This window comes from Erpetoichthys calabaricus, chromosome 14, assembly GCF_900747795.2.
Source record: "Erpetoichthys calabaricus chromosome 14, fErpCal1.3, whole genome shotgun sequence".
NCBI lineage: Eukaryota > Metazoa > Chordata > Cladistia > Polypteriformes > Polypteridae > Erpetoichthys > Erpetoichthys calabaricus.
This window is the reverse complement of record NC_041407.2, coordinates 19591201-19607912: the sequence shown is the minus strand read 5'-3', so window position 1 is coordinate 19607912 and position 16712 is coordinate 19591201. Positions and strand designations below refer to the sequence as shown.

Below are 16712 nucleotides of genomic sequence, written 5' to 3'. Positions count from 1 at the left end.
TTACAATATGTGAAAATAGTAATTACTTGCAAAGAAAAACAAACTAAAAAATTAAATAAGATAAAAATAATGCAGTAATAGTATTTAATGTACACTTGCATAAGGCAGATATATAATAAAGAGAAACAGAGTCCTTAAATATAGATATTTTTTAAGTTTCTAAATGACGTGCCAATGATAATGTCAACTGTCCAGAATGGACAGAAAACGTTTTAAAAAAACTCCAGTTAAACTGGGGAAAAAAATCTGTAGGTGTTCCAAGGCCGAAAAACCACACAGCTCCCACTGGGAATTCTGCCTAACACAAATGTTCTTAAATGTATTTATTTAAGGCTTCATCTTAAGACAATTCAATACAGAGGGTCTCAAATCAGGTTTGGGTACGTGTTTTCATTCTCTCATTCTCTTTTGGTTGTATGTCACTTAGGCAGGGTGGAGTGGGTGGAGAAGAGTGTCAGGAGTGATTTGTGACAGACTGGTATCAGCAAGAGTGAGAGGGAAGGTCTACAGGACGGTAGTGAGACCAGTTATGTTATATGGGTTGGAGATGGTGGCACTGACCAGAAAGCAGGAGACCGAGCTGGAGGTGGTAGAGTTAAAGATGCTAAGATTTGCATTTGGTGTGACGAGGATGGACAGGATTAGAAATGATGACATTAGAGGGTCAGCTCAGGTTGGACGGTTTGGAGACAAAGTCAGAGAGGCGAGATTGGGTTGGTTTGGACATGTACAGAGGAGAGATGCTGAGTATATTGGGAGAAGGATGCTAAGGATAGTGCTGCCAGTGAAGAGAAAAAGAGGAAGGCCTAAGAGAAGGTTTATGGATGTGGTGAGAGAGGACATGCAGGTGATGGGTATAACAGAGCAAGATGGAGAGGACACAAAGATATGGAAGATGATGATCCGCTGTGGCAACCCCTAACGGGAGCAGCCGAAAGAAGACGAAGAAAAATTCTAATTACTGAGGAGCGACCTCAATAGCCTTAATAAACCCTGTGGATAGGATAGCAGACATCTAACTCACATTTGATTCTCTTTTATTATTTTAATCACTCTAAATAAAAGAAAAAGTATAGAAAATATAAAAGCAATGCTGTATTTACTAATGTATAGCAGTATTAAATAAAAGAAAATATAACAGAAAATTCAATAGATTGCAAAGTCTAGATATAAAAAAATGACCGAAAATCAGAAGTGTCGGGGTGAATGTTGTCCAGAGCAACTTTTGGTTTACCGATCGATGTCATTAATACTTGACATTTTCTGATGTCCAACTCATATGGTATCACGTCTCTTGATCTGCAACATCGATTCCTATGCCTGTCACCTTTCTGTCGTTGTGTTTTGTCCTTTGGACAATTCATGTTTATGTTAAAACACACATGTTGAGTTCCGGGACATGTGACATTGCACATATTTGATTAGCTATCTTGTCCAGATGACGAATGACTCTGATCAAAGTGTTTGATCTTTTAAGTACTCCCTGTGCTCCTTCCTTTCTCAAGCTGTTCCCAGGATATAAATTAATTAAAACAGATTCTGTGATATCTGTACATATTTCCCATTCGTAGGTCATAATCTAATTGGAAAAGAAACCGACTGGAACAGATGCATAAATTACTGGCACAATAGGAAGAATACAAGAAATGGCTGCTTGCAATGCCTGTAATTAAAGTCCGGTAAATTCAGTTAATCCTGAGTTCACTTGAACAAAACAATTAAAACTTAAAATAAACCTTCTACACTTCAAAAATTGAAGTAGTAATTTCACTTTGCTCCCCTTTCCCATTCTAGTTTTCTTCACCGTAATTTAAGAGAGCATTTAATATCACTTAGCCATAGTGAGCTTCCAGAGCATAAGAAGACAAGACCTGCTGATCACCATCATTGTTAAGAATAAGGATGGATAGACAGAGAGAACTCTATTTGTCCCCAGGGGGGAAATTGGGCTTTTTACAGAAGCTTTATAAATAAATAAATAAATAACACACTTTGGTCTGAACAAAAAAAAAAATTAAAACAGAGAAAACTTCTGACATACAGTAGCTGTCACAGACACAGTGAGGCATTATGCATGATTTTTCTCATGAATTATGACAGTGTTAAAATTTAAATGTTGTATTCTTCTGGTTTTAAACTGTCAATTTATCATCAAGTATTGGAGCAGATGAAATGTACTTAATTAGTGACCTGGCATAATTTCATCAAGAGTAGCATTAATTACATTTTAAATGCCAAAACCACACGTAATAATTAGATTTATCATTGTGAGATTTTGTCTGACCTTTTATAAACTGTCAAACCCCATATACGTATATATGAATAATTATGACTGCCAGACACCTATTCTGAGTTCTAATATCTCACTAGAAAAGACAAAACATATGTTGAACTCTGTCCTTTCAGTCTTTGTTTAAGTGCCATGAAGTGGCCCCATCTCTTAAGTGTGAACATCTCTGTCTGCTTTCATACACAGGGCAAGAGCTGTCAAAAGTTATCAAGAGAGGCTTCTCCCGAGCAGATTCAGAGTTCTTTGACTTGCAGGACTCGATTGCAGACCTGACCTCAACTGACATGATAAGGCTTTCTATACTCTCTACAGACAGCGGTATTGAGAGAGACCTTCCTTTGTCGGAGATGCTTCCTGTGATCGAGGAGCCTGGCAGTAGCAAAGGAGAGCCAGAACAGGGGCGGCTTGTGAGAAAGGGTGGCATCAAGATGAAACCCTCCATAACAGACACCATAGCCAGCTCGGCTGAGGAGACAGTTACCTGCCCACCAGGAAAGCTGCAGAGAAGATCTGGTAGCCAAGGCATCTCCGGGAGCAGAAGTCAGAGACAATACACGGCACGTGTCGTGCTTCTGGGAGATGATCGGATTCTGGGAAAAATGGCAAAAGCGTACTATTCTATCAGGTACCTGTGAGCTGCTTTTGAACTAAACACAAGGCGAAGTGATAAAAATAACTTCCATAAATGGTGGGGTGAGTTCCTGGTTGCAAATCCCCATGGAGCAAAGCCTAGTAGAATGGTGCCTACAATAAGCCTTATTGATTTGCTTGGCATCCATCATCTTTAGGCTCTGCTAAACCACTCTAGGTGCATCAATATTGGATAAAAAGAGTGACAGCCATAAGCTGAAGTAAGCAGAGGCTTCTGGGTAAAATGCCTGGTACCAATTCATGGAAGGCCCTACTGGATCTCTAGAGAGAGATGTAAGGCTTGCTAGTGTATGAATCTCATCTTTACTAATAGAGAAGTTGAACATAAAATAATTTATTGGCCAGTATTTGCATGCGTTTGAAGGTGAAGAGTTTATTAATGGTGCATGCTGGTTTGTTTGTACGATAGAGGAATTGCACCTGATTGCCTTTTTTTAATGGCATAGTCATGGGCTGCAACTGTCCTCCAAATGGCCAAAAAGGAAACAAGGCCTAGTTCCAAAAAAGCCGGTGATTATTAACAAGCAGTGGCTAAACCTTAGATGAAGGATCCTTGACTGTAGTGGACCCAGGGAGTAGTTGTAAATATTTAGGGAACTTAAAAGACAAGTAGAGAAACTATATGTCACTGGGTAAATGACAATGGAAGGAACTGGATGATATTAGCTAGGCACCTGGATTTTGATCCTTCATTGAATGGCTTTCTTCACTCACAAATATGCACTTCTAGATTGCCTGGGAGGAATACAGTTGAGTAGGACAAGTCCATGTCACCTCATTTTAGCCAGAGCCTTGTCCAGTGAATGATGATAGGACAAGTCAGAAAATGTATGGAATGTATAACCTGAGAAGCCACATCTGCAAGAGTTTATCACTGCTTGGGAAGACCAGGCTGGTCCAGTATAGTCCATAATGAACTGGGATGGTAGAGGTGACCAATGAAGAGCTCAGCACTAATAGGGGTTTGAGGAAAGTCTATAATGAAGATGGCAAACTGTCTAATAAACTTCTAGTCAGTGCTGCAACCCTTGCTTTTGCTGCTGTCTCTGATATGGCTTTCTCATAGTACATTCTTCAGTATAAGTTTCATGTACTGCATCTTTTGTCATTTGTTGAGGTTTTCTTTAGGCTTATATGGTTCTGCAATGCTGATAATTTGTGATGTAAAAGAAACCACAAATCCAAGAGTAATGGTGGAAGAGCCAGGTGGGAAAATCTCACTTTGATGATGATTCTCATAACATGCATTTGGGGTTCTAGCGTAGTGCTGGCAGCCACTGTTGTATCCAGGTCATTAGACACCAGACTGCAGATTTAAGGACTTTTTAAAAGATGCACCAAGAGGTGGGGACAGGCGGAGTTCATATTCTAGGTTGGTGTGTCCCTATGGATGTAACAGGCATATCACTTTTCCTCATTACAGTGGTCCCATTTCTTCAGCACAGCAGAATAGTTCCACAATGATGTGTGTCATATACAGCATTTCTAAGGATGTGATGCTGAAATTGCCCAGCCTGTGAAGCTGGAGTCCCACCTTCTTGAAAGCATGACTGAAACCTTTTAAATAGTACCACTTGTAACAATGAAAAGATTTGGTGTGCATGAATGCAGTGTCATGTTTCAGCCAGCATGTCTCCCCTGGCTGAGGGTCAAAGTGGCGCTTCTTGTTTGTTTTGTGTGATTTTATGTCATTTATTTGTATCAATGTTTATTATGTACATTTTTCTCTGTTTTAATTTATAAGTGAATGTGGCCTTCTGTTTGGTAGGAGGGCTCCTGTCAATCACCACCAGGAATGGCCCTCCATCCTATTTAAGAGAGGCCCTCCCATAGTTATTGGCGGTTCACTGAACGCGCATAGGAGTGCAGTGTTTTCTTGTTTTTCTGTGCTTATATTATTGATTTGTGATTTTCTGGAATTGAACTCTTGCTCTGTTTTTTACCTCGCCTCTGGATTTCATATTGGGACTGTGTTTATTGTGATTTTGAACTTCTGCTCGGTTTTTTGACCACAATTTTTGGATTCTGTTTTTGGGGACTTTGTTTACTGCATTTTTTCCTTGCCTTTTAGACAGTTCTTTGTGCTCTTCGGAGCTTTGCGCCTGCACAGGCTTCGGTGAAAATAAACCTTTTTATTTCATACAGAATTCTCTTGGCCCTTTGGGTTTCTAATCTGGGTTTTTGATGGCACTTCCCCCATGTAGTGGGCAGCTATGGAAGGTGTTTTTGGTACCTGTGCTTTTAGGACCCCACCCCCCCACCCCGATCACCAAACGCAGAGTCTAATTTGGTTGGTGTTTTGTCATGGTAGAGTAATGTATTGCTCTACTTTCCCCTATTGTATTATTAATATGTAGCCTTTGTCAGAATGCCTCTAATCTCACGGATTTACCACTGTTTATAAGGTATTGTACCATATAACTCCTCCCCACCTTCCCTTCTATATCTATAACCTCAGGCAGTTAGGTATAGCAAAAGACAAGCAGGAGTTAAATTACAATTTAAACAATGTCTTATTGATAATATTCATAAATAATAACAATATGCAAAGTACATTTGAATATTGGCAACCATACAACCTGATTAAATGGTGATGTGTAGTTTCAGGCGGCACACAGACTTGTTAGTTACTTAAAAATGTCTCTAGTTCATTTGTGGTCAGCTTTCAGCCGCATGTCTGTTCAATATGGCTGCCGAGCTGTGCTCTCCATTGTGTTGTCCTTTCAGTTCATCGGTTTGGTAAGAGAGAGAGATGCTCCTTCATCAGATGTTAGTAAGAGAGAGAGTGTGAGGTTAAGCAAGTAAATTTATAGATTCTCTGTCCAACTGCTAGAGCCAATAGGACGTCATGGTACTTAAAAGCTTTTGATACATGCCAATTCCAAACAGCCGTACTTCAGACCAATGGGGGAATAGAACATCTTAACACCTGCCCCCCAACCACATGTTAAGGTAAAACTTAGCAGTTAGGCAGTCTGGCTTTCTTGCGGGGGTTGAAAGACTTTAGCAGAGAAACACTCGCCAAACTGGTTTAAGGCACTACCCAACACCGCCGTTGGTAAAACTGAAAGAGACCCATTCCTGGTGGGGAGAAGATTGTAAACATGAATGCTTCTCACATAATGTAACACTAATATTACATTGCTTTGCCTGAGTTAGAAATAAACACAATATTTATCAAGTTATATGCAAAATCTCACATCACAACAGTTGGTTTTGTGAGCAAAGTCAATGAAAAGTTTCTCTTTCTTGCAAGAGTTTTAAGATGGCTTCAGTACTGAAAAATACTGTTTATTTCTCCATAGGAAAAGGGAAGCCAGACGGCCATTCCTCTTGCCCAAGATGAATTTACATATCTACTGCATCCCTGTGTGCAACAGCCAGCCAGGGTCACCATCAACAGAGGTTAGTGGCATGGCATCCTATACTGAGACGAAATAAACAGGGAGACAGCAAGGTCGTATTATTGGAATGGTTTAACATTTAAAAATGTAGCATATTTGTATTCATTTCCACTGTTAATATTGTTTTCTACTGTTATAAACATCACGGTTAAACTAACAAAAGAGAGAAAGACACCACGACTCTGAACTGGGTAAGACTGACAGATGAATGGAGGGAGAGAAAAGAAAGACACGACTTACGGAGCATCCAGCTGGAATCTAATGGTGTTTCAGATGCTGACGTCTTTCTGTGTGTTACAGTTGGAGTATCTATCGGCTGAGAAGATGGACACCTGCCAGCTAGCCGCCTACCTGGGGAGGGCAGACCCCTGGTATGAGAGTAACATCAACAGCCTTTCCCACATGATCCCCAAGTTAGCCAAAATGGTGAGAAGATTTCTCCCTCCTAGGCACTTATTTTGTTAGGTTTATTTTTAACTTCTTATTTTTTTTAAGAATGTCATTTGAGTGTGTAACTTAGAAATCATTAGGGCAGATAAAACTACACCCTATTCAGATCAGAAGCCTTCTCTGTCTAGGGAGCAGAGAAAGATGTGATAAGAAGTAATGCGTTATGAGTAACAAAATATCCAAAAGATTATCAAATGGTTGGACCACTCGAACATAACAAAAAAAAAAAAACCTTCTAAAGTGAAAATGTTGTTCACCAGTTTTAAATGTTCCCATCTTGGTACGGTAAGTGGCCTGGAATTTTTCCACTTGAACAAAATATGTTCAGAATAGTGTAAGTGATCAGAATAGGTAGTTTATTAAGCAGTAATGTAATTCAGCCATTTTACACATATAATTTTTTGTTATTTTAGGGTTTTGTATGCATAGATTCTTATTTTAGTGTTCATCGATTTGTCTCGCCTTCCAAATTTTTATTTTGCTTATGGCCTTTATTTATTTAAATATTTATTTACTAGCTGTGTAAGCCCGTGTTGTAAAAAGCCCGGGCTTAAAGAAACTATTGAAATCGTCAGAAAAAAAATTGAAATGCAGAGTCAGAGGTTATATTTTGCGGACGTGCTCGCCCCCCTTGTCTATCAGAGGCTAGTTTGTTTTTCCTCTGCGGTTTCACTTTGGCAACAGAGTCGCTTTCTTTCAGCTTCATGCTGTAGCCTCGAACTTCTTTCTTCTTCCGACTTGTTAACTTGGTGCTGCCTTGCCAGCTCTTTGAGCTTCATGCTGTAGCCTCGCATTTCCAGGTCAGATAGACAGACACACACACTTCCAGGCGTAGAATTTTATGTATAAGATTTGCTTATGTGATGTCAATATTGATTGCGTGATCTTGGCAGCCCTCACATTCTCTACTATCCCTCCATGGATGAAAAAGAAACACTTACTCTTTAGTGTTAACTTTTTATTTACGGCCCTAGCATTATGTTTTAGAGTTGTGATTTTGACCTTGTAATGTCAGCAAGGAGATGGAGTATGAGCGCAACTCAGGAGAAAAGTCAAAAAAAGGTCAGTACTGGCAGATCAAAACCAAACGAGGCTTGGCTTGTGGTGTTTCTACTTTATTAATGCAATGTTTAATTTAAAAATCATTTTTAATATAGTCCCATCTTATAGTACTTGTTAAATATACGACATTTCTGTGCTCAGTAACTGTGGTTTGAACTGCTTGCTTGATGCTCTGTGAGGGTAAAGGGCAGTAAGGAATTCATGCAGGTTTATTTCTTACACTGCGTGACTCAGAAATTTCAGATTCCTGCAACTTTGCATTGGAATATGTGGATTCAGATAAATAATGAAGAGAAAATAATAGAAACATAAACGGGAAAAAAATTGACATATTTATGCAGACCATATTACTGACTAATAAGTGTTAAATTATGTATAATTATACTTTTAAATGAGTTAAATTAAATAGACAATATAAATCTCCAAACAAAACAGCATATTTCTTAAAAAATGACAGTAAATCATAACATGTTATACCACACACTAAATATAGATTTAATTGACTTGTATTATAATAAACTAATTAAATAAACGTTCAGTATTGCAGATGTTTTCAACTCATTAACTAAACATGCATCAATACAAAAGATACAAAGAGCAAATTAAATTATATTGGATTAAATGAAATAATAGCAAGCTTTTCAAGCCTGCTTGATTTATAATAATTAGAAAAATAAATTATAGTGCAATATATGACCCCCTCAAAAAGTATTCAGACTCCTTCACTTTTTTCATATTTTGTTATGTTGGAATCTTACGATATAATCCTTTAATTTCTTTTTTTCCTCACATTAAGCAACACACAATATCCCAGAATGACAAAGCAAAACCAGGATTTTAGACATTTTTGATAAATTATTAAAAATAAAAACTGATATCACAAGTATGCCACCCTTTACTCAGCACTTCATTGAAGCCCCAATGGCATCCATTCCAGCCCGGAATCTTCTTGGATATGCCATGATGGCAGAAAATCCTCAATTCCATGTGTGACTACAGCCATTATTGCCCCAGTACCTTGAATCCAGCAGGGGGTGCTAGCTCCCTGGTTGGAATAAGTTCTTTTGTAATTGTGGCATGTTACATAACCTGAAACTATATATATATAATATAAAAAGGTGATACCCCTCCATAAGTAATACAGCAGTAAGAAATCACATAGGTGAAATAACTTTGCTTTCTTTAATGACGGTTTACATGGCATAACAGACGAGAAAGCCATGACAAGACCTTTCGGGTAGTTTGAATAGAGTCTTCCATTTTCGCCGCTGCGTTAGAAGGATTTTCTGGATTGGATGACGTTATCTTCCATCTGTCCGTTGGCTTCAAAGGTGTGCCGGGCAATGACCCAAGGTTTTATACCCTTTCTCCATATGCAGGCCCGCACTAAGGTAAATCATTCCGTTCCAAGCAAGGAAAAGAAGATCCAACGTCATGCTGACTCTGACACACAGAAATAGTACAAAGCCCATTTCACAGTTGTCCCTTTCTTGTCTTCTAATGCTTGCTTAGCAGTTCTAAATGATGAGCCACTGTGTGCTAAATCTGGCCTTGTGTGAGCTGTACATGTGAGTGGATTTATAAAATACTTGTTGTACAGAGCACAGTGACATGTTAAACTTATTTACTTATTACATACCCTCATCACACATTAGCTGTTAAGCAGTGAAGGGTTGCGAGAGATACTGTAGTTAGCCAATTAGAGACGGGGAATGATTAGAGGGCCACACAGTGGATGCTTCACATTGGTTGGGGGTAAAGTGGCCGTGCTTTCCCTTTGTCTACCATATGTAAAGCACTTTGAGTAAGATAGAAAAAAGCTACTGTATATAAATGTAATTAATTAAAGATGAACAGATTGCTTTTCAAGGTGGTTTAAGGAATATGCCAAATTTCCCCCGGGGACAAATAATGTTCATGAAGGGAACAATCTAAAATGAGATTGAATAAAGTATGACACACTATTTCATAGATCTTTTCAATTAAATTTACTGTGTTAAACCGAACTGATTTTTTTTTGTTTTCTCGAACAGAATTGCTGCTCTGGCAAGACTTCAGCTGCAAACCCCTTCCTGGTGGACATCATTTCCTACTATGTGCGAATGGGTCAGCAGCCCGTCTACTTCTGTATTTACTCAGTCAAGGTTAGTATGGCTTACATCTCATCTGTGCAGACTGCTGCTGCTCTAAATAAGCTGCCTTCCTGTACAATTGAGAATCATGTTCAAAGTTTATATAATTAAATGTCCAAGCTGCCGCCCCACCAGGTCTTCAGATATACTTTTGCTATCACAGCACCACAGTATCCAGCTTTAGGAAAAGATTCCTTCCTTTCTCGAGAGGCACAATCACAACTGATGTTGTACTCCATTAAATTCATCTACAGTGGATTCAGAAAGTCGTCAGACCTCTCAACTTTCTGAATACTTTGTTATTGATTTTAAATTTATACAATTGCAATTTCTGCCCATCAATCTTTACTCAATAACACATACTGACAAAGTTAAAATACATTTTCAGAAAGGTTTACAAATTTTATTAAAATTCAGCATCTTGAGTCTCTCATTCATAACAGTATTTAGACCCCTAATTCAGTGCTTTGTAGAAGCCCCTTCAGCAGCAATTACAGCTTTGAGTCTTCTTGGTAATTTTCTACAAGCTCTACCCACGTGGATTTGGGCAGTATATCCTATTCTTCCTGGTAGATCTTCTCAAACTCCATTAGATTAGATGGGAGGAATCTGTAAGCTGTCATGTTCAGGTCTCTCTAGAGATGTTCTATGAAGTTTATGTCTGGGCTTTGGCTGAGCCAACACCATTGTTGTCTTGGCCCTGATGCCCAAAGGGGACTGGGCGGTCTCGTGGCCTGGAACCCCTACAGATTTTATTTTTTTCTCCAGCCTTCTGGAGTTTTTTTTTTGTTTTTTCTGTCCACCCTGGCCATCGGACCTTACTCCTTTCTATGTTAACTAATGTTGTCTTATTTTAATTTCTTATTTGTCTTTTATTCTTCTTTTCTTCATTATGTAAAGCACTTTGAGCTACTTTTTGTATGAAAATGTGCTATATAAATAAATGTTGTTGTTGTTGTTTGTGTCATTATTAAGCGAAATGGCGAACCATCATCCCAATCTGAGGTCTCTTGCACTCTGGAGCAGGTTTTCTCTGTCTTTTCTTTGTCTGCATTCATCCTTCCCTCAATTCTGAGCAGTCTCCCTGGCTCTGCTGCCAAGAAGCATCCCCATAGCACGAGGCTACCAGCACCAAACTCCACTGTAGTGATATGGCATCACGCAGGAGATAGGCATTGCCTGGTCTTCAGATATAGTGCTTGGAGTGCAGTTTTTATCTGATTAGGCTACAGAATCTTTTCCCTCATGCTCTTAGAGTCCTTTAAATGCATCATAGGCCTTCTGTCATGCCACTCTACCATAAAGGCCTGATTGATGGAGTGCTGCTGAGATGGCCATCATTTCAATAGGTTTTCCCATCTCAGCAGAGGGCTTCTGAAGCTTTGATATAATGATCATTGAGCTCCTGGCCACTTCTTTGACCTTGGCCTTTCTTGCCCAGTTACTCAGTTTGGCTGGGTAGCCAACTTTAGGATGAGTCTTGGGGGTTCCAAACGTATTCCATTTCAAAATTGTTGAGGCCACTGTGTTCCTGGGAACAGTCAAAGATTTAGAAATGATTTTATCCCCTTATCATGATCTATGCCTCACCACATTTTGACTATGGAGGTCTACATAGCGTTCCTTGGACTTCACGGCATGTTTTTTGTCTTGGCACACAGTGTGAAATGTGGACTTTCTAAATGATGTCCAATCATTTCAATTTGCCAGAGGTGGACTCCAATCAAGTTCTAGAAACCCACAATTTGGAGAAAATTCTGAATACTAGATTTTGGTGTTTCATTTTTTAATAAAGTGGTAAACCTTTCTGAAAATATTTTCACTGTCATTATAGGTTATTGCGGTTATAGGTTATTAACCAGAAGAAAATGGCATACTCGTCTTGCCCATTGACATTTCTTAGAGTAAAATAGATATGAAATATGATTTAAAGCAGAATGTTATATTTCATCATAAGTTACAGAATGTATTTTTTCATCTTATTTCAGATATCCTTTTCCTGCTTGACAAAAGAGGCTGTAGAAGATGTCTTTCTGACACAGGCAGAGATCTGCATTCCAGAATCGCCAAGCGCTGGAGGTAAGGTGGAAGTTAAATGAATACTACATCACACCACATCTGTCCACCATAGTTAGTCACTTCATTTTGCCAAGTTTTGCCAGGTATGTGCTGGTACCACACAAAAGAGGGGATTACTACACAACAGGGGTATGGGATCTACAAGGCCATTGTAAAATTAATATTTTAACTTCCAACAGGAGTCAGGTGTGTTACGTGGATGTCATAACAGGACATGCTAAGACTTAACAGTGGATTCAGAACGTATTTAGACCCCTTCAGTTTTTTTTTTCACATTTTGCTATATTGCAGTCTTGTGTTAAATAATTTAAATTAATCGCTCCCTTCATCAGCAACGCTCAATAACCCCAGACTGACAAAGCAAAAACAGGACTTTAGGAAGTTTTGCAAATTTATTTAAAAACAGAAAACTGAAATATCACATTGACACAAGTATTTGGATCTTTTACTGTGAAACTTAAAACTGGGAGCAGATGCATCCCATTCTATTGATCCTCATTGAGATGTTTGGAGTCCACCTGTGGTCAATTCAATTGGTTGCACATGATTAGGAAAGGCACACATCAGTTTATAAAAAGTCTCACAGTTGAGCAAAAACCCATGTTACAAGGTTGAAAAAATTGCCTGCAGGGTTTAAAGACAGGATTGTGTTAAAGCACAGATCTGTGGAAGGCTACATAAAATTCCTCCAGCGGTGAAGGCTCCCTAGAGCACAGTGGCCACCATAGTTCTTAAATGGAGAAGTCTGGAACAACAGCCACTCTTCCTAGAGTTGGTCACTCAGCCAAACTGAGAAATCATGAAAGTTGGGCCATGGTAAGACAGGTGACAAAGAAACTGCAGAGAACCTGTCTGAAGATGGGAGAAATTTCCAGAAGGAAAACCATCACTGAAATGCTCCACCAATCCCGGGCTTTATGACAGAGCGGCCAGACAGAAGTCTCTCCTCAGTAAAAGACACATGGAAGCCTGTTTAGAATTTGCAAAAAAAAAATGCCTAAAGGACTCTTGGACTGTGAGAACGAAGATTATCTGGTCTAATGAAATGAATATTAGTCTGCTCATCCCCTGTATCATACTATTACAGTAATGAAGTATGTTGGTGGTAGCATCATGCTGTAGAGTTGAGGAGTGGGACAATAGTCAGGTTTGTGGAATGCTGAACAGAGCATTGCACAGAGATATCTTAATTAAAACCTGCTTCAGAGCATTCAGAACCTCATATGGGGCCAAAGGTTCATCTTCCAACAGGACAGTGATACTAAGCACAACACAGTATAAGAGTTGTGAATGGAAAACTCTTTAAATGCCCTTGAGTGGCCCAGTCAGAGCACAAATTTGAACTTAATTGAGCTTCTCTAGAGAGACCTGACAATAGCTGTCCATCAAATAAGACAAAGCCTGAGAGAACCTACAGAGAGGAAAGGCACAAAACCCCAAATCCAGGTCGGCAAAGCTTCTTGTGTCACAGACCAGAAGACTCCAGGCTGGAATCGCTGCCAAAGAGGCTTGAACTAAGTACTGTGTAAAGGGCCTGCATACTTGTGTCAGTGTGATATTTCAGTTTTTTTATTTTTTAAAAATTTGCAAAAATTTCTAAAATTCTTTTTTTGCTTCATCATTCTGGGATATCAAGGTTTTCCTGATGAGAGAAAAATAATTTAAATGATTTTAGCGCACACAATAAAATGAAGGTTATCCTGACAGCGAATTAACAGGTAAACTTTGTGTGGAGAACCAGGAGATGCATGTAGGACAACAAAAAGGGGACAAGCTGGGAATTCACGATTTGAAACAGAAGCCAAGATGTGAAACAAAAACAGAGGTCTAAAGAACAAGCAAAAGTTCAAAACTGAATGAAACACACAAGAATATTTACAGCACGGCTCTTTGATAGAGTGTTGGTGTCTGCAGATCAGATAAGGAAATAAACCCCTAGTCGTCCTTTTATCCTGTTGTGTTGATTACAATCAGGTCACAACCTCTGAGGCCACACCCATAGAATAACAGGGTTGACTGATGACCTAAAATGTCATCTTAGGATCGGGATATACTTGACACTATGTAACGTGTATGGTTGTTGGTGCTGCCACTATGCAAGCAGCGTGCGGACTATACTTGTGCACATAATTTATGTAAATTTGGAGGATTCCACTAGGTGGCAGGGCGAGATGCGGTTTTGTGAAGGTGCACAAAAAAGATGGCAACAGTTACACAGAAGATGGTATGCAAGACCTTTAAATATTTTGAATCATTACAATGGGGAATATGCTACGTATATATTGCATATATTAGAAATGGATGAAGAACAGCACCATGAATACTTTTGTATGTCAGCATTTAAGTTTCATGATTTGCTTCCCTGCATTGAACCATTCATCAAACATCGAAGCAAGCACCCTGATCCTGTTGGAGCTGAAATGCGATTTGCCATTACACTGCGTTATCTTGCAATGGCTGAATCCTCACTTTTCTCTGACATTTTCTGCTTTGCATGGATGCGTATGTCTCGAATTTGCTTCTATTTCGTAGAATCTAAAGTGGCTTTGGAACTTATAAGCAATGGCCCAGAAGGGGCAGAGTCAGCTGCCCTTACTGGGTGTCTTCTTAGCACTGTGGAGGGAAGAGAAAAGGCCATGATTAGTGCCAATGCCCCCTCTCATCCCAGGGTGGTATTACATGCCTTAGATGAGCCCGAAGGGTGTTCCTCAAACGCTTATGCATGAGTTGTTTTTTAATCTTAACTCTTAATGCGAAAAAAATTAGCATTTTCAAAGTTTGTTCTAATGGAATTTGACCTGTAAATAGCGTACATTTATGTCAGACTTTCCAAACCATCTATTGACCACTCATATCCTGTGGATGGAGACACTGTCATCCTGAAAGGTTCCACTGCCTTTTCACCTCAGGATGAATGCAACCATTCGAATACTTTCTGTATTGTCTCTTTAGTTTGTGTCTATTGGCATGGGTTATGTAGATAATAAAATTAAAGCCTAGTCATCTAGGAGGCAGGAGCTCAGTGCATGCTGATATTGGAGGAGCCTCTGGACCAAAGGAGGACATTACATCCTCTGGTAATGAAGTTGTAGAACTTGACACTCTTGTTTGCTCTGCACTGTAGAATTTGGGGTTCAGCCCTCACTTTACACCTTACTACATTCAACCTTAAAAATCACAATGTGTGTTTTATTTTATTTTTTAGAAAACACTTTGACACGGAAAAGGAATATGACTGAAAGTTTTGGTGCTGTCCTGTCTGTCACTTACAAGAAGGTAGACTCCATCCACAGAACGTCTGGGGATTTATTTGGGGGGTTCGGGAAATATAAAAGGTTGTTTGCTTTGTGTTGTCTGTCCTTGCTTTTCTTTTACAGCATTTTATAAGTTGAGTACTACTTGTGCTCTTGTGAGTTTCTCTGAGATTCTAAGCTGCATGTGACATCAATAATTATCTCGTGCAACACATCTTGTGGTTTTGTCAGGTCTGCAGACGTTTCCTTTTGATTTTTTTTTTCTTTTATTTAGCAGATGAAACATTTTATTTTGGGGTTATTTCAGGAAACTCAATTCATTTTGGTTTCATTGGAGTTAGGGTAACACAACTGGGGGGTCTGAAAAATGTTTCCAGTTATTTTTCTTTTTTAAACTGAATCATAGGGAGTTATGGTAAAGAGGTTTTCCGTTTCATACCTGGTTACATGTTGCCATATCTTTAGTTTTCCTCTTACACGGAAAATATCCTAAAGAAATAAATACAGTAATTATACAATAATATTATAGCAAGACAAAAAAACATGAAAACTGAATATTGAGCTGTTAAAGAAAGTAAAGCAAAGGTTACAACAGATTTAATTAAAGAGCAAATTTTCTAATCCAACAAAAGAAATCATTGATGAACAGGCCCTAGTCAAAGGGACCACGCACATCTCTTTCTCCTTCCTTTTGATCTGATATTGAAAAAAATGAGACTATTGGTTGTTATGCAGTAGCAGGAAGTGAAATCAAAACATGGCAAAAAGGGTGCGAGGCCTTCAAAATAAGCCACAAATTAGGGCAGGACTACTAAATGACACACACAATTCTGTGATGATAAATAGGCTTTACCTGACCACAATTCCTAAATAAGAGTGTTTTGTCTGATCGCTCAAATCTTACCAAAATCATTTTACAAATTCTATGGGGGGTATATAAACTTTTGCGCAGAAACTGTATTAACAAAAAGAAAGAAATGCAACAAAATGCTCAAAACAGCAAAGAAGAATTGGATGCATAATGAAAAAAGACCCTCCATCCCCTCCAGGAGGTGCTCCATTGGACCACTTTTAGCTATGGGCTCATTCTACCTCAGTGTGCTGAGAAGAGCCTCTGGGGGTCTTTATTGCCCACTGCTATCAGGAAATTCAAGACTTCCACTTGATGTACTTGTTAAGTTTATATTTATTTATTGCTTGATTGATTGATTGGCTGTGCTGTTTGTCCTGTGAGTCTGTATATTTGTTTTTTATGTTTCTGCTGCTATATGGATTTGAATTTCCCCATGGGATTAATAAAGTTTATCTAATCTAATCTAAGGATTGGCCTAAAAGGAAATTCAAAGGCAAACCAGTCCAACAATCACAATCCAATAACAGAAGGGAAAAA

The 16712-nt window shown here is 38.9% G+C and overlaps 1 protein-coding gene across 2 annotated transcripts in view; it reads left to right on the top strand.

The window, feature by feature from the left end:
• Positions 1 to 16712, top strand: part of LOC114664830 (phosphoinositide 3-kinase regulatory subunit 6-like) — a 146430-nt gene that overhangs the window by 116049 nt on the left and 13669 nt on the right. For both annotated transcript variants that reach the window (XM_051936289.1, XM_051936288.1), the window contains exons 11-16: positions 2477 to 2915; positions 6247 to 6346; positions 6646 to 6771; positions 9891 to 10001; positions 11978 to 12068; positions 15274 to 15344. In XM_051936289.1, coding sequence (XP_051792249.1) covers positions 2477 to 2915; positions 6247 to 6346; positions 6646 to 6771; positions 9891 to 10001; positions 11978 to 12068; positions 15274 to 15344 — 938 coding nt within the window. The remainder of the gene's footprint in view (positions 1 to 2476; positions 2916 to 6246; positions 6347 to 6645; positions 6772 to 9890; positions 10002 to 11977; positions 12069 to 15273; positions 15345 to 16712) is intronic.